The 19,504-nt window shown below is 34.6% G+C and overlaps 1 protein-coding gene across 1 annotated transcript in view; it reads right to left on the bottom strand.

The window, feature by feature from the left end:
- The window catches only part of CDH12 (cadherin 12), a 287,396-nt gene that overhangs the window by 39,648 nt on the left and 228,244 nt on the right, over window positions 1-19,504 (bottom strand). The window contains exon 7 of the mRNA XM_042908231.1: window positions 8,486-8,739. Coding sequence (XP_042764165.1) covers window positions 8,486-8,739 — 254 coding nt within the window. The remainder of the gene's footprint in view (window positions 1-8,485; window positions 8,740-19,504) is intronic.

Genomic DNA, 19,504 nt, shown 5'->3' with positions numbered 1-19,504 from the left:
AATCAAAATAAGCAGGGAATTCTAGTAAAGGTGTTGCCTTTCTCTAACATTGTCAACCTCACCATAGATCTGCTTGTAAATGGGAGATTCTGATGGATAAATAATTGGATAAGAGCATGTCTAAAGCTTATACATACTCAGTTGTCTCACTGAGGGTAGCTTCTGCTGAGTTTCTGGCTAGTGGAGATCAAGGAGAGATTACAGATATGTAAATCCAGTCTCTGATAAATTACATAACTGAAAACTAGCGTTAAGAAATCTGAAAATGAAATTCACCCAAACTCAACTTTTCTCTTTACTTTTGTTCACACAATTCCATTCCCTTCGATTAAAATGGTTTCTCACCTTCTATTTCATCTCCCTCACCCTTGACTTTAAAGAATTCTTGTATATTTTAGAGAACAGTCCTTTATCAGATGTGTCTTTTGCAAATATATATATATTAAAATTCACATTGTGAATGCTAAAGTAAAGAGATAAGGCAAGCAGTGCTCAAAAAGGATTAACTGTTTTATCTTAATGAATATTTTATATAACCTTACGGATAAAATGTTTTCTCCCAATTGCTATCTGAGTCTTCAGTATTTTCTAAGAAAACAGTCCATAAATATAAAATCAGTTTGTTCTCTGCTAAATAATAAAAACCAGAATACAAAAGGGTGATTAGAGATGTACAAAATGAGAAATTGGACTCTACATAATGAAGCATTTTTAAACCTCACTTTAAGAAAAAGAAATCATGTGTTACTCTCTTTATCAGAAACTATCTTTCATGAATCACTTCATTAATTCTAAGCAGAGACAACCTGACCTTTAACACTACCTAGGATTAAGTATCACCAAAATATATATTGCAAATTTTTAGATCACTAGAAAGATGCAGGGTAACTATAAAGAATACAGAAAATATTAAATGAAAAAATAGGGATAATATGTACAAATGATAGACATAGGGGGGAAAGCAGATAGAACCTTATATTATGGAATATTTCAAAGAAACTCAGGGAAAAAGTAGAAAGAATTATGGAATTTAGGCACTACAGTAGCAGCTTTAAGTGTTAATATCTGGGGAGGTTGCCCTATTGACTTTTTTACTACTGTGTTGTGTTTAGGACCCTCAAGAGAATTATTTGTCCAAAGTTGATTTTTGTATGGTGTCTACTCGGAAAGGTACTGATGACATTTAGCTTCCATTAACTCTATTTATAAAAGCTAAGGATCTGAAAAAACATTTACAAAATGAAGAAGAGGAAGAAGAAGAAGAAGAAGAAGAAGAAGAAGAAGAAGAAGAAGGGGAGGAGGAAGAGGAGGAAGAAAGAGTATACTCTTGACTGCATTGTATTAAGATGGTTCTATAGAGAGAGATATAGAGATAATAATATAGAGATAAAGCTCAATAAAGATTATATCTAAACACCCAGGTCTTCAAACCTTTAAAAGACCAAAAGACCTATTATGTTTATATACCTAGATCTGTTTGTGGTCAATTTGGAAAAATCAAATGCACATATATACATACATACATACTCTACATTTCATTAATACATTTCATTATATATTAGTATAAATATATTAAGAGAATTTTACACGTAGTATGTAAGAGAATAAGGAAATATTACTATAAAGTATCTTTTTATTTCATGTATTTGTGGATGGTGGTTAAAAAGTGAATACATATTTATTCAATAAGCTAAAAATGGTAGGTACCATGATAGAGTTCAATATGGTTGGTGTCTTTAGTGAATATGAAAGATAGGAAAAACACAAGATTGAGAGGAAGGAGAAATGAGTTAGAATATATATATATATATATATATATATATATATATGTGTGTGTATATATATATATATATGTGTGTGTGTGTGTGTATGTGTGTGTGTATATATATATATATATATATATAATTGCCTATTCATATATATATGGCTTTGCCACCTAAGATGGCAGAATTCTAGGATGAAGAAGATGAAATAGAGAATGAGAAACTATTTTATGTAGGGAATAGAATTGTGTGAACAAAGGTAAAGAGAAAGGGTGAATTTTGGTGAATCTCATTTTCAGATTTCTGAATGCTAATTCTGAGCTGAACATCACTTAACGGTATATCTGAGTTGTATATGTTTATCAATGACTTTATTTGCATATCTATAATATCTCCTTGATATTCTTGGGCAGCCATTAGGCAGAAACTCGGATAATTGAGTATATAAAGCTTTAGACATGCTTTTATCAAGCTGTTCATCCATCAAAATGTCCGGCTTACAATAGGATCTTATCTGGAGTTGACACTATGAAAGAAAGGCAACCCTTACTAAAATTCCCTGCTCATTTTGATTGCACTGGGGAAAAAAAAAATAGCATTCATAAAGTTCAACAATATGAAAACAAAAACTTATTTTAAAAACTGGTCAAAGAATTTAACAAATCTTACCAAAGAAGCTATACAGATGTCAAATAGGCATGTAAGAAGATGTCCTATCAAGCTCTTTCATCAGCAAATTAAAACAACTATGAGATATTACTACACACCTATCAGGATGTCCCAACTTTGGAATGCTGACAACACCAAATGCTGGTGAGGCTGTGGAGTAACCAGAACTTGCATTCATTGCTGGGGGCAATGCAAAATGGCGCAGCCACTTTAGATGACAAAGTAGCGGCTTCTTACAAGTCTAGGCATTATCCCACCATATGTTCCAGCAAACGCACTTCTTGGTATTGACACAAAGGAGCTGAAAATTTATTTCCACATACAAACTTGCACATAGATCTTTATATGGCTTCATCAGTAATTGCCAAGACATGAAAGTAATTCAGATATTCTTCAGTAAGTGAGTGGACAAATAAACTCTGGTACATCGAGACAACAGAATAGTATTCAACACTAAAAAGAAGTGGCCTAGGAAGCCATAAATAGGTAGGAAGGAATTTTTATGTATGTTACTAAGAGAAAGATGTCAATCTGGAAAGCCTACATACTCTATGACTCCAACTATATGACATTCTGGAGAAGTTAAACTATAGAGGCAACAAATATGTAATTGACATACAGGGCTTGGTAGGGCTGGGGGAGTGATGAATAGGCAGAGCCTGGGGGATTTTAGTGTGAAAATACTCTGTATGACGTCTACTGATGGATACAGGTCATTATACATTTACTTGAACCCCCAGAATGTACAGAACCAAGAGTGAATCCTAAGGTAAACTATGGACTGTGGGTGGTTATGATGTGTAGGTTCAGTTGGAACAAACGTACCACTCTGGTGGACATCAGTCATGCAGGAGCCTATGCATGTGTGGTGGCAAGGGATATCGGGGAAATCTCTGCAAACTTAAGTTTTGCTGTGAACTTAAACTTCTCTAAAAATGCTAAAATGTAAAAATCTGGGGTGCCTGGGTGGCTCAGTCAGTTGAACATCCGACCTCAGCTCAGGTCATGATCTCACAGCTCATGGGTTGAAGCCCTGTGTCAGGCCATGTGCTGACAGCTCAGAGCCCGGAGCCTGCTTTGGATCCTGGGTCTCCTTCTCTCCCTGCCCCTTCCCCCTCATGCTCTCCTTCAAAATAAATAAACATCAAAAAAATGCAAGACATCTATGAAAAACTTAATAAATAAATTAAAATGTAAAAAAAAAAATTTATACCAATACCTCATCATTTAATCGTACAAAAATCTCACTAAATAAGTGAAAATGAAAGTGGAGAATGAAAAATTAAAGACGTGAAAAAATAAAGATATGGCATACAAATGATGTAAATATGAGAAGAAAAAGTAGAGAGAACCTGGTATTATGGAAAAATTCAAAGAAACTTAAGGGGAAAAGGGGAATGTGGAATTTAGACACTGCAATAGAGGCTGAATGTATTAATGTCTGGGAGTGGGCGACTTTTTGAATTTTGAAGTTTTGCCTGTTTTTTGTTTTGTTTTGTTTCGTGTTGTTGAGAGACAGGGAGTGCAAAAATGGGAGGACGGGGAAAGAAGATCTGACGTGGGATCTGCACTGACAGCAGTGAGTCCATGTGGGGCTTGAACTCACGAACTACGATATCATGACCTGAGCCAAAATCGGACATTCAACTGACTGAGCAACCCAGACACCCCTGAATTTTTACCATTTTTTCAAATCTTTTTTTTATTAGTTTTTTCTTTATTTCTGAGAGGCAGAGAGAGACACAGCGCGTGAGGGGGAGGGGCAGAGAGAGAGGGAGACACAGAATCGGAAACAGGCTCCAGGCTCTGAGCTGTCAGCACAGAGCCCGATGCGGGGGCCCGAACTCAGGAACCATGAGATCATGACCTGAGCCGAAGTTGGACGATCAACTGACTGAGCCACCCAGGCAGCCCGAATTTTTACCATTTAATTACCACTGAAAATAAATTATATATGTTGCTACCAGATGGTATTTGATAAGCTGGGTCTCTTTTTCCTCTCACTTCCTAAGGGTGTTTTGTAGTTGAGCTCAACTTCCTGTCCATATAATAAGATTTTTGATGTATTGGAAATGTCTCTCAAATAAAAATCAGCTATACTGATAGTCTCTTAATTCATGATGAAAAAATCAATTCCAGTTGATTACAGATTTTTTTTTCCCAAAACTCTGGTGAACAGACCAAATTTAGGATTTCAGATAATTTTAAGCAGGACACAGATAAACATTTCTATTTTAATGACAAGTTATTAATTATTTTAAATATCACAATCTACTTATGGTAATTGATAATGGTTTTCTGTTTATTAATTGATTTTACTACTTGATTTAAGTGGTAGGTTTTGGTTAGAAATACCGTTAAACAGAAGGTTACATGAATAAGGAGCATTTTAGTTGTTCAATTAAATTATGTAATTTTGAATTTATATATGGAAGTTTATATGTACAAAATACATTTTACTTTGAGTCATCAGATTCTTATCATCCCATACTTCTTACATAGATTGAGTTTAGAATTGAATTATCCATTTTCCCATTTTATACATAAAATTAATTAGATTAAATTTTCTTTTAAAATTCAAAGGATAACTAAGAAGTTTACGTCTTTGTAACAAAAGAAACATGGCAGGCTGAACAAAATTATCCACTAAAATCTCTCTGTAGCTCAAATCACTCATACTCAAGACAAATGTTAATTTTCATGTAACTGAATAGTGATCATATATTTTAAATTTCATTTCTAAGCTTAAGAGACTACTGTTGTGAAAATCCCTCACTTCACCAGTGGTGGGCAAACTCATTCTCACTTGACTCACAAGAAACTGTTCTCATAAACTATATAATAAGAGGGTCAAAGGATACAGAACATTAGAGACAGGAAATGAATGTATCTAATAGCAAAGGCTAGAAGAGTAAAGGAAACAATAACGAGAAATTAAGCTTGGGATGGGGGGGACCAGATATGGTATACGGTTGACTCCTGAACAACACAAGTTTCAACGGCACAGGTCCACTTATATGAGGGTCTTCTTTGATACATACAAAACAGTTTTGTAAATGTATTTTATCATCCTCATGCTTTTGTTAATACGTTTTATTTTTCTGGCTTACTTTATTTTAAGAATGCAGTATATAATATATATAACATACAAAATATATGTTAATGGCTTCTTACATTAATCATGAGGGTTCTGGTCAATAGTAGGCTATTAGAGATTTTGGGGAGTCAAGTTACGTGTGGATTTTCAACTATGCAGAGGGTTAGAGCCACTAGCCCCCACATTGTTCAAGGGTCAACTACATTTGGAGTTATTACACCCAACTGTACCTTTCTTCAAAATTGTTTTAATCCTTGCTTAATGCCATTGCATTCTGGTTCTTTATTCTGGGCTCAGTGATAATAAAAAAATATACTGGGGTGCCTCGGTGGCTCAGTCAGTTAACCATTCGACTCTGGATTGCAGCTCAGGTCATGAACCCACGGTACATGGGATCGAGCTCTGCACTGACAGCATGAAGCCTGCTGGGAATTCTCTCTCTCTCCCTCTCTCTCTGCCCCTCGCCCGCTTGTGGTCTCTCTCTCTCTCTCTCTCTCCCTCTCTCTCTCTTTTCTGAAAATAAATAAATAAACCTTAAAAAGGTAATAAAATACCCACTGGTATGGAATAATGTAGCTCTGAATTAATGCCTTGTACAGTAACCCTGTGAAAAGGCAGTGAAGCAAAGGGAAACAAAGTGTGCCTAAATGTTAGGTAATTTCACATTTTGATGCTTATTTTTCACAACATCTTTTTACTACCATTTTTAAGTGAGCAAACATGTTTTCAGGCCCAAAATACGATGATTCATACCCTATGTTTCCTCAACTGACATGATTCAAGCTTATTGTTTACTCCAAGGACATGGAAGGAAGAGAGCTTTCATGTTGATTCAAAAGCGGCTCTGTCTTTTGACAACCCCTCACGGGGATCAATTAGATCCATCTGTGTCTACAGCTTTGGTGAGTCAGGCTGCTACCCATTAGAAGGAAGGCTAGTGATGCCGCTTTATTCCATATACAGTAGCTCTTGTCGGACACTAGCTCGTGTGACAGTAACCCCCCCCCCCCCCCAACAACAACAACAACAACAACAAAACCAGTCTTACAGTTGAATTGTTTCTCTAAAACATAGCTTTCCTTTATTCCTCACACCAGGATCTTAACTCTAAACATCTTCTTGTATTTGGAAATCTGAAACCCTCACCACCCTCCCACCTTTGCCAGGTGGTGGGTTTACTTATAAATTCTCTGATTTGTTTGGTTTTGTTTTTGACATACTGCATTAAGTTCATATTTTATAAATATTTTGATCCCATCATGCTTTGATCAGTCTTCAAAGATAGAACATACAGTAAATTAAATAACTTAGCACGTTCTCTAGATCTCTTGTTTCACTATGTTCCAGAATTCTCATTTACTGTATGTATCATAGAGAATTTCAATCCATATTTATTTACCTACTACTTTCCTTACAGCCTTCAATATTTCTTCTGTAACTGTTTATATTCTCGAAATTCCCCGTGAATCTACTCACGAGGTATTTCCCAGTTTCACAATTATCAACAGCACACTTGTGGTCTTAAGAATAGGATTGATGAATGATGACAGGTTAATATATAACAACTACTAACAGAGCTGATTCTTGAGAACGCTTCTACAAACACTAGTAATAAACACACTCTTCTGGAGTTTAACCGAGTGTGAGTCATGTTGTAAAATGGACATGTAGAACAACAACTTGAATCCTATGAGGAAATTAACCAGCATTCAACCTGACATGTAGGGCACTCAGGAGTTTCTATTTCTCTTCTCTTTCCCAAGACAAATGGTGCTTCTTTAGCATTCTCTCCTGACCACTGACGTGTTTCGAGAAGAGGAATACTCAGACCATCTTGGGAGATAGATTCATATGAATACAAAGAACAAGGCTTACCTGCTCTCAAGCCATTTCCTGAGACTTTCCTATATGCTATGAATGTGTTGAGGTAACCACTGAATGATTTATGCATTTTTTTGTATTATTGCCCCATGACAGAAAGTCTTATAAGATATGTCTATATATTTTCCTTAGGTCAATAGTGTTTTTGCATCAAAAGCCAACTTTTCTTTGGTCTGATTTTGTATATGAAAGTTTAACCCCTTAGAGGTGGAAGATTCAGAACAAATCACACACTGCTCTCTCTCTTTCTTTTCTACTTTTTTTTTTTTTTTTTTTTTTTTTTTGGTTTCCCAGTGCTTGTATGCATGTGGGATATGGGCAGCTAGCAGGGAATTGAAAGGTTCAGAAGAAACAGAGTTGAATCAATAGGAAGTCTCAAACTATGTTGCAGAATCGATGTATAAGTGAGGGAAAGGGAAATCCCACTGTTTCAGTAGTAGTACAAATGGAATGTATGGGTTTCGGGAGGAAGGAGAGAGAGAGATTCTTTTCTTACTCTACCGATGGCTTTGTTGACTCACTACCCAGCAGCCTTATAGCAAAAGGAGCTCTTTGTAACGTCTGGGCTTTGAGCAGTCCCATAATTCATCTTACCCTAGAACTGGCTCTAAATGCTTTCATCAGTGGACACAATTGTCAGTGAAAAAAATGAACTGCAAATGGCGAGTGGTCAAACCATCTTTCTCAAACACTAACTTCCAGCAAGAGACAGAGATTTTTGAGTAATTGAAAAAATGTATTAAATGTCTACTATACTTCAGGTACTGTGAAAGTATCTCCATATCATGAATCATGGGAATTCATCCTTTGAGGTTGTATTAATAAATGCCTTTTACAAAGGAAAATCACGACTGGTTAGCTTGAGTAACATGTTCACCATCATGCCACTGTTAAGCCACTGCTACAGGGACTGATAGCAGATGTCTTTGTTCAAATCCTGTGGCTTTTCCTCTAATACGTATCACGCGAAGGCATAACATTTTCCCCAAACTAAATCATCCATGCAGGTTTGGACAGAGCATCGTTTTTCCTTTCTCTTCCGACACACAGAAAATGAAAAGTTTCTTTTTCTTACCGAACAGCACTACTGCCCACATCTAGGTCTTGTGCAGTGACAGCACCGATGATGGTCCCAACTGGAGTGTCTTCATAAACCTCCATGGTGTAGAGCGGCTTGCTAAACACCGGTGGTTCCTCAATATCCAGCACACTGATCTTCACTGTGGCTGTGTCTTTAAAAGGGCCCGCGGAGTGAAATCTGTGGTCAATGTGAAGGTTGGAGGCTTCTACTTTAAAAGTATATGCCTTCTTTGTTTCAAAGTCTAATGGCTGGAATAAGGACAAATCGAAAATGAAGAGGTGCATGCATATAGAATGTGGCAAAGATGGTGAACATTGTTTCAGAACATTTGCAAGGTAATACCAATTCTGAATCGGTTTCAAAGCTTGTAATTAGTGGGTAAAGACACATTTTCGGAATCACGCTCTTGTAGATTACTCTGGGTAACTTGTAACGATAATTAGTTGCATATACTAAAATGGCACGTATGTGCACATACATGCTTAAGTAGGGCTTAATTCATTTTGTAGGAGCAGTTAAAACACCAAGAGAAATTTTAAGGCAAGTTATTTTCTGATCTTATACAATACTGACATCTAGTGGAATTAAGCTATCATTAAAATACAATAAAATTGAAATTGGATAGCTAGGACAGTCTACATTCCAGCTTAAAATTTGGTACAATAAAATATGTTTTTTTTTTTTCTTGAACTACTCTTCTTATTTTGACAGTAATATAATTTTTTATTAATTTTTTTTACTGTTTAAGTCTTTTCACTAAAAAAAAGGACTCTGTCAGGATTTAAAGCATACACAGTGGTAATTATAGAGTTTTGGTCTTTGGTATTCTCAGCATTGTATATATAATTAGTAGGCATTGTAATGCATCATTAGGATATTTTACCAATCTTTTACCTTGAACATATATGATCAAATTAAACACAATTGTGAAACATGGTGTTTGGAAGTCATCTGTCCAGAAGTCACTGATTCTCTATTTTAATACGTTACTACTACTTATTTTCACTTTTATTCTGAATATTTGTTTTATGTTACAAATAACTGAAAATATTACATTCTGGAAATATGGGGTTGCCACGTGTTTTATATAAACTTTAGAGTCAATGGCTCTCCCTTCTCATCACCTATGAAAAACTAAAACAATATGAAATTAACATTAACATAGAGATTTTCAGGGACCTTTAGTAGTTTCTGTTTTCTAAATTAATTCCCCCTGCTATGACTCCAATGACTTGCTAATTGCTGTGTCAACAGATCTGTTTTTTGCCTCAGCACACCTGGGGAAAATAAGGGAGATCTATTTCTCCCTCAAGGATAAGACCATAATTTTATGCACTTTCTCTGAGGATGAAAATGGAAAATTTAAAAAAAAATCCCTGTGAAATCCTCAAAAACTCTCACAATTCCATGGAGTTTATTAGAGCAAATAGCAACACCACCGAGACGTGACATTAAGTTCTGTTCACAATCATTTTCATTCAGGGGAATCTATATTTATTTTCCCTGTAATTATTCCCTTATTTATCTAATTTGTCCAATTTTATTCATTTTTTATCTGCTTTGTGCTCAATGTTTTCTTTTATCTTTTTATGTATTTTTAGTGACTTGTCTCATGCCTATTTGCCTATTATATTATGTCAATATGATATTGATTTTCTTCAATTTCCATCTGTTTTGTTAAGAATTTCAATTTATCATTAAGCCAATAAAAGTAAATAATGGCATGCATAATATGCCATCATTGATATTTTAGCTATTGGTTAACTGAATAGGAACATAATATCAAGAACGAAAAAGGAGTAGTCCCATGATGCTATTTCGATAAGCCTACCGCTTGACTACTGTGTTTTGTTAAAGGAATCAAAATCATGAAAAAGCAAAACAAAACAACAAACAACAACAACAAAAAAAACAATTGCCAGAATAGGACAGCAAAGCATTATTCAAGCAGAAAATATGAAACTGTTAACAATTACTGAGAATGTTTACGTAGAATGAAGACCAAAGCAAGATAGGAAAACCATTTTTAAATATTAAAGGGATATCCTTTTGAACCTCAGTTAGGCTTATTGTAATAGTGTCTCAGTGGAATTAACAAAATTCAAATTATTAAAATGGTAACTTTAGGTTGAGAAAAAGAAGAAATATCTAACAAAATTAAGCCATTTAATATTGCATTGATTTAAAAAATATCAACAGCCTACATGGTGGTGAGGCTTGGAATACTTCCTGGGTGCAATGACAAGATTTGCTCTTTCTACATTTAACAAACTCAGAAATTAGTGAGAAACATGTCATCTCGTTTAATGAATGAGAGAGACCGATGTGTATGAAAGAGGGCTGTGCTAGGTCATTCAAATTAAAGGACATAGAAACATATGTTTCCTGTTTTTATAAATCCTAAATACTCTATGAATGTGAAATATAACTTTCCATCATACTGACCCCTATCTTCTAACGTAAGATTATTTTGACATGATCACCTTGGGTCCTTTTGCCTACAAAGCTAACTGAGCTGTCCTAGCTTATACTTACCCCTTTGGGGGGAGGAGGGCCAGAATTCACTTCTGTCTCAGAATATAGCCACTAATACCATATGTTCCCGTCCTCCGCCCTTACTTTCTCCTAGACATCAAAATGCTCCTGATTATCTACATGATTGGGCAACTTCTTTCTAGACAAGATCTACATTTTATTCATTTTATTTACCTACTTGATTAAGGTGCCACTCCCACCTGATGGTTACAATAAACTTAAAAAATAAAAATAAATAAAAAAAGGCAGTGCGGATAATTTCCTCCTGGCCTTGAAGAAGTAAACTCATGAGGGTAGAAACCACCTGGCAAGTACTCAAGGGGCACCTATCGGAGTTGACACTGAAACCTAGCCAATAACTAGCAAGAAATACCGACCTCAGTCATAAAGCCACAAAGAAATGAATTCTGCCCACAACCGATAAGCTTGGAAAGTGTCTCTAAGCTTCAAATCAGATGGCACCCCAGCCGACGCCTTGATTTCAGCCTGAGAGGCGCTGAGGTTTCAGCAGAGGACCCAGTTACGGTATCCTCTGACCCACACTTCCATCTGTCTTTACTTTTTACTCCTCTATATTGCTTCAATTTTTATGGTTAACATGTATTGGTATTATTTTGCCAACAGAGTAAAGTCATCACTCAACACAATGTATTCTTTAGTAATAAGATTCTACTTTTTCAATCATATAGTGGTTCTAAATGGCCAATGGAAGGAAATATTTTCAATCAGTCCAAATGACTGAAGGCTGAACCTTTATCCAAATCAGGGTAGGTGCCTTTCAGGACAAGCAGAAAACAGACTTATACCAGCCTGAACCATGATGAAAAGACAAGACGGAAAAGATCTTACAAAGTAATTTCTTTATGCCAGGTGTGCTACAAAGATAAGATTTTCTGATCAAGCGTCATTTTAAAGGAAAATTAAGTTTCCCAAAACTTAGTTTTATGATCAGCACAGTAACCAATTTATTTATTTGTTGCTGGCACTTTCTGTTTCATAAGAATTTATTCCAGAACTTGACCACAACTCATGTTACATAGAAAATCATTCATAGATGATATGTGCATGTACTTCTTTGATTTATTCACATCAATTTAAATTCACATTGATCAAATCAAGTGTTTGGTGTTGAGAATAGAGTGGTTAACAAGTTAAATGAAGTCCATTTTATCACAAGCCTTATATTGTAGAAAAGGATGGCCACAACAACAACAACAACAACAACAAAAAATTAGTAAGTACATTGTTTTCAGCTAGTGTTAAGATTTATGAGGAAAATGAGGTAATAAGACATACATAATTATATAGAGCACATTGGAAGTGCATTTTTTTCATGTTTATTTATTTTTGAGAGAGACAAAGACAGAGAGTGAGCTTGAGCGGGGGAGGGACAGAGAGAGGGAGACAGGATCCAAAGTGTGGGCTCCATGCCAACAGCAGAGAGCAAGATATGGGGCTCAAACCCACAAGTCACAAGATCATGCATGATTGAGCCAAATCGACCTCTTAACCGACTGAGCCACCCAGGCACCCAGGAAATGCATTCCTGAGGATGTAATAATGATAGGAACTGAGATAAGAAGAACCACGCATGGGGAAGTCAGAAGCTAATGACCCTGATGGAAGGTGAGCAAAGGTTAAATTCCATAGAATAAATTCTATACCTTTCAATAAATATTTTTTGAACATCCTACCACGTTCTAGACATGATTACCCATGCTAGAACTGAGCAAAGCAGACAAAAATCACCACCTGTGTGGAGTTTGCTGTCTCCTAGGAGTTGATGGACAACAATAAGATACATAGGCAAAATATGTACCATGTTGGGCGGCAGTAAATGGTATGGAAAAATGTAAAACTTGGGGGTCAGATCATGTTCTGTGTGTTGGGGGTAGATGGCAGTTTGTGTATCCTATCACTGTTGAGGAAGGAATTCAACTCAGCAACTTACTAAAAACTAGAGAGGTAATTATTTTTGTTTAAGTTTATTTACCTATTTTTGAGAGAGAGAGAGAGCCTGCGTGCTGAAGGAGAGTGGGGAGGAGCAGAGAGAGAATCTCAAACAGACTCCGCACTGTCAGCACGGAGCCCGACACTGGGCTTGAATTTACAATCCAGGAGATCATGACCTGAGCCAAAACAAAGAGTCTGAAGCTCAACCAGCTGAGCCAGCCAGGTGCCCCCATGAACTAATTATTTGATGCATAAAAGTTGTTACATGATTAGGTAAAAATTCCCCAACCAAAAAGGGAAACAAGTCAAATGTGGCCATTTTTAAAACCTGAATTTTAGTTGTCGACAAATTTCAACAACCTTTCAGTTTTAAAATTAAAAGAAAAACTAAAACAAAAAGAAACCCAATGGAATGACCAGACAAAAAACGTATTTTCTAAATAAAATTATTAAAGTGAAGAAACATGTACTTCCTAAAAGTTACCTCTACATAAATTTGTCACAGAACTATTTGTTAGAAATGCCTTTAATTTTTGTGGGCATAATTTAGACGCCAGATTTTTGTAGCACTACGAATTTTTGATAGTTTTAATGAATTAGTTTAAGAATCATGGGCATTATTCGCTCTATGCCCATATTTTAGTGATGATACTTTTTGGAAAAAATTCAGTAACTAATTCAGCAAGACAAAACAAAACAAAAAAAAAATACTGAAAGAAACTCTAGTGCTTTTAGTTAAGGGTTTGGGGTAAAAGAAAGATTTTACCCTAAAAATGAAAGATTACATTAACTTTTATAAATACTTAAGTAAAATACGTGTTTTACATGCACACACAGTATAGATCATGATCATCTAGGGAGGCCAATTATTTTTTGAGCTTTCTTGAATAACCAAGTTCACAATTTACTTCTCTTTTTTTTAATGTTTAATTATTTTTGAGAGAGAGAGAGAGAGAGAGAGAGAGAGAGAGGGAGAGAGTGAGTGGGGGAGGGGCATAGAGAGAGGGAGACACAGAATCCAAAGCAGGTTCCTGAGAAGGTTCTGAGCTGTCAGCATAGAGTCTGATGTGGGGCTTGAACCTATGAACGGTAAGATCATGACCTGAGAAAAAGTCAGAGGCCCAACTGACTGAGCCAACCAGGCGCCCCTCTCACATTTTACTTCTAACATATATTGTTGGTAACAATAGTTATAACAGTTAATATGCTTTTCAAACATACTATAATTTACAAGCTGTTCAACTTTGAAAAAGTTACCTTTTTTCTTTGAGTTTCTTATTTCTCGTATGCATAATCAGTAAAACACTATCTTTCTAAGTAATTTATAAAATACATTAAACTTTACATAGTACTGAGAACTAAAAAATGATGCATCATAAATTAAAACAATAAACCAACACAATGCATTTGTTCTGTAGTCAATAAAAAATTTAAACACCCTGTATATTTCAAGAATGTCCTTTATTGTGACAACACAAATACAGATATGATAAAGTGGCTTTAGGGGGCTCAAATATAGTAGGAATAATAGATGTGTTTAAAGTATTAATGCTATAAGTATCGTAGGCGTTTGAAAGAAATGCTGACGTTTTGGAAGAAAGTAAGAAGTGATCAGCTTTGCCTGAGGGACTCATGAAAGTCTTTGGTATGAGACATGGGAGATAGTTAAAAACAACAACAACAACAACAACAACAACAACAACAGAAAGAATCAACTAAGAAACTTATGTGGGGCAGTGTCTTCTGTGCAAAAGGAAGACTAGTGCATTTGGCAGAAATCGCAGTGAATTTCGTATGGTTGGAAAATAGCCTGTATATATGTGCTTTCCTATTCATGTGTGCAGCAGATGATAATACAAAACAGACGACTTGCTTGGTATCTTACTAATGATGGAAACAAAAAAAAAAAGGACTTTAGCATGAGAGTAAGAGAAACAGGGTTAGGTTTCAACCACTCATAGAGGAAAGGGTAAGTTAAGTGAATATATTCAGAGAATGGCCGTTGCAGTGGTAGAAGGAATAACCAGGAGGATGCATGGCAACCCAGTAGGCAGAGAAAGAGGGACATTTTAACCCATGTTCAGGAGAAATTAGTGGCCAGGAGTTACGTCCTATTTGTCACAAGGAAGCTGATGGCAATAGAAGCAACATAACAAAAAAGTCTAGATTTGGGGGTTACGAAACTGGAGAGGAAGTGGAGCCTTATCTAGGAAGGAGAAGACATGAACAGAAGCACTCTTGTTGGGAGAAGAGAAGGAATTTGACTTTGGTCATTCTGAGTTTGAACAGACTATAGAACACACAGTTTTAAATGCCTGATGGGAAGCAAAACGAGCTGCTTTGGTAATTTCAGTCTAGGAGCCAGTGTAGAGTTTATAAGGCTGATTAGCAAAGTTAGGTAAGATGTTTAAAAGAAAAGGTGATGACAAACATTTACAAAAACTGGGACATATTTACAGAAACAAATAAAGAACACCACTTATTTTTTTCTTTAAACTTAAGCATGTCAGACTGGCTAAAAACAGGAGTGTCTTAAACTTAATAAAGGTGTATGTTTGGCTACATAAAATAAGCGATTCCAAATTTTTTCATCGGTTTCCCCTTAGAGTTATTCAAAAATTAACCACATGGTGGTGCTCTTCAGCAAATAATTTGGTGTGAAAGCCTTTCCTTGCCATTTGACTTCAAAAAGAAAATGAGTTTTACCAACAGGACCTAAGTAAAATATGAATGGTTCAGTGGGACCCGCTGAGAGCTTAGCCTATTTACTAAAAATCCTGGTAAAGAATACAACATTTTACTTCCTTTTTTTACGGGAAAAAAATAATTCTGGTTTGGATTCAGTGTGAAAACAGTTATGTTTATTTGGAATGAAATAATATTTCCAACTAACATCAAAGAGTAAGAATTCTTTTTTAAACCAAAAGTTTTACTTATTTAAAAATAAAGAGGAAATCACATCATCATTCTTTACTTTAAACATGCACTCTTTATTTCCTAGTTACCAACAGACATTTTTGTAGAAATGGTAGAGAACTGAGAAATTATGGAAGATAATAAAATTGTCCTTTTGCAGAACTTAAATGTTGACAACAGTATTTTAATTGCTTTTATTTCTTAATAGTAACAAGGAAATTACAGTGCTTCTATAAATATATTTCTATTTTTAGTCCCTCAAAGTTTTTAACTCATGTAATTTTATATTTATATCTGTTAACTATGTAATTATATAATAAATTATATTTATTCTCACTTCTCCAGTAGAAAAAAAAACTAGAGTAAAATATATTTCCTTTCCTTTTTCAATTAAGAATAAAATTGCTCAATTTAAAATGCTTTATGCTCTCATTTTAAATGTAGCCTATCTCTTAATTTTTAGATGGGATGAAACTTTTAACAGCTAATATTTTGATTTTGTTAGTGTTTTTAATGTTATAATACTTAAGAACATATAGGGTACTTTCTATTTGTTTAAATTCTGCTCAATGCAATGTGACATAAGTGTAGACTAAGGGTAGTTTTTTGTGTGTTTTGTTTTATTTTTTACCAATAGCCTGTGCCTTAAGAAGATTTGTAAAGTTTCATAATGTTATTCTGAATTCAATGTGACACAGTGAAATAACATTATGTCATAGGGCTCATAAACTGAATTCAGGCTGACGTTAAAAAATAAATTAATAAAAGTTTGGTTTTTTTTTCATTCTTCTCTGCTCATAAACCTGACTATCATTTTTATTCACTTACACCCTCCTCAGAAAGAGAGAGGGGAAGTGGTAAAGGGAAAGCAAATAAAGATTTTGGAGATAAAACAATAACTAGAATATGTGCTTCCAAGAACTTTGTATTATATTTTATTTTATTTTATTTTATTTTATTTTATTTTATTTTATTTTACTTTATTTTATTTTATTTTAACATGTCATTTAAATTCCAGTTAAATATAGAGTAGTGTTGGTTTCAGGAGGACAATTTAGTGATTCATCACTTACATACAAGACCCAGTATTTTGTTTATTGAGTTCAGAAAAGAAAAACTCGGTAAACAAAATATCATACTCAATGTTAGCCAAACAATGAAAGTAACTGATATTTATCAAATAGCTACATATTCAAAGGTAGAATATATTTTGGACTTTCTAAATGCATTAACAACATAATTCTTGCATGAATTTGGTTTTAATTAAAACCCTTTTTTACAATTTTATGCTGAGATGTTTGAGGGAGATTTTTTAAAAAACTAATTTAAAGATCACCATGTAACTGGAATAGTGCTATTGACATTTACATATTTATTTATCATAACACACCTAATTTTTCTCCGACTCCTAAAGGTAAGTACAAGGTAAACTTTTGAGAACTTACTGAAATACACACAACTAATTCTATAATACATTCTTCACCCCTCCCCCAAAACTCTAAAGAACTGCAGTTGTTTAAATTAATTTTGAGTTTCTCATGGGCTCTATTCAACAGAATTTTTCTAATGGTTTTATTTTCAAGAAATCATTCTGCCATGTTTAAACAAGTCATAATTCTACACGTACATATTTGTAGAAACACACAAAATATAATACATACAGCAGATAGATATGTAGGTAGGTATGTAAGTAGGTAGGTAGACAGATGATAGGTAATTTTAAAATTTTGTTACAGAAGTGATCTCCTGGGATATTTGTCTTTTTTTGAGATTTAATAGATGAACTCTGCAAGCTACAATTGTCCTTTCCAAAAGATTGCCTCTAGGTTTTCCTCACTTAGACATTAAGACAAATCACAACACTAAGAACAAATCTATTCAATTCTTTGGTAATTTGCTGGATGATCAGAATTTTTAGGAAAGTATGTTTTGGCTGTCCCTTTAAAATGTCGCCAGAATCTCACCATTTCTCACAACCTCAATTACTACGCAAGGCATGGTCCATACCTCCATCAACGGTTTCTGGGATTATTTCTGTAGGTTTGTAACTGGTCTATTTCTATCCTTACTTCCTAGTCACTATTCTCAGAACACCGCAGTATCCCAGCTTTACAAGGATAGAGGTAACTTAGATCTAAAGTCACCCTGGGCTTTCCCATACCATGATCTAATTCGAGTCCTTGGACTGACTGGCCTATTGGGCTTTCCAAGAAGGGCCCTTTCTCTGCACCTTTGACTTCATTTCTGGCTGGGAACCGTTTCATTAGTGCACTCAACCCACTGGATTCCTTGCAGCTGCTGCCCAATCTTTCTGGAACAAGCTTCACTCAGACACTACATGGTTCATTTCCTGCTTCATTCAAGAGTCTGCTGAAATTTCATCCTGTCAGAGAAACGTTTTTTGACCACCTCATTATAAGAGCCACCAAATGCAGTAATGACTTGTATCCCTGTACCCTGCTTTATGCTTTTCAAGCTTGAATTTATAGCTGCTGTCAGTGATTTTGCATTTATCATCTGTCTTTCCCAACTAAGTGGAAGCTGCTTCAGTTCAGGGATTGGATCTGTTTTGTTTACTGCTTTATACCCAGAATCCAGAGTGGGCTCTCAGATTTAGTGACTTCCCCATCAGTACCTGTTGAATGAAGGAGTGAACGTTAGTTATGGACACTGAACTTTATTTAAATGACAAATTTTATGCCAGCAAAATGGACAATTATTCATCCACTGCAGGAAGAAAAATGTACTTTTTATACTTGGAGATACACATTTCAGACTGGTTTTCTTTATTATGTAAGTCAATTTTAACAACTGTATGTCATAATTTCATAAATCCTTTTTAATCTCCTTAAGAAAGAGAAGTCTCAAAAAATTAAATCAAAAAATGCAACAAAATAAAATTGTTCAAAAATTTGACTCTTTTTATGAATCTTTCATAAGCTAAAAAGGGAAAAGGTCTGTTCTCATTGCTTTAGTGAGGATGTATAATAGGTAAATATTTACGAAAATTGATTTATATAACTAAATATTTACTTTCAAAGATCAAGCCATTTTGATGTAATGTAAAGACTATAGTTAGCCATGTTTTCAATTGTGTTAAAAAGTAACACACATTTTCCCACACATTTTCCCAGGTTGACACTTAGACATCAATGTTTTATTGGCACAGATGATAAATATGTATAAATAAAAATATATAAAATGAGTATAAATATAAAATATATGTATAACTTTAAATATACATGCATATATAGATTTTAAATATATAGCATACACAATATTGACTCTTCTGTACCTCAATTTTACTTTGTAAATTTACTTATTTTCATACATACATTTTATTAACTGTTGATGTAAAATATTTTCTATTATTTTCTTTATTACTAAAAGAATTCATATTTGCTCCATTTAAATTAATGTTTGTAAGTCATTTAAGTATAGTGCTTTTTGAGAAAAAATAAGTGATAAGACTTTTCATTGACTTTCTACTGAATAGAAAAGAGAAAAATGAGCAAAGCAAGAAGAAACAATAAAGGAGTAAAGTTGGTAAGAATGTGACACATAGTTTTTAAGAGTACTTTGAAAATTAAACATAAATGCATAATTGTG

The sequence above is a fragment of the Panthera leo genome, chromosome A1 (assembly GCF_018350215.1).
Source record: "Panthera leo isolate Ple1 chromosome A1, P.leo_Ple1_pat1.1, whole genome shotgun sequence".
Taxonomy (NCBI): Eukaryota; Metazoa; Chordata; class Mammalia; order Carnivora; family Felidae; genus Panthera; species Panthera leo.
Note: the sequence above shows the minus strand (reverse complement) of the source record. Positions and strands in the feature narration are given on the sequence as shown.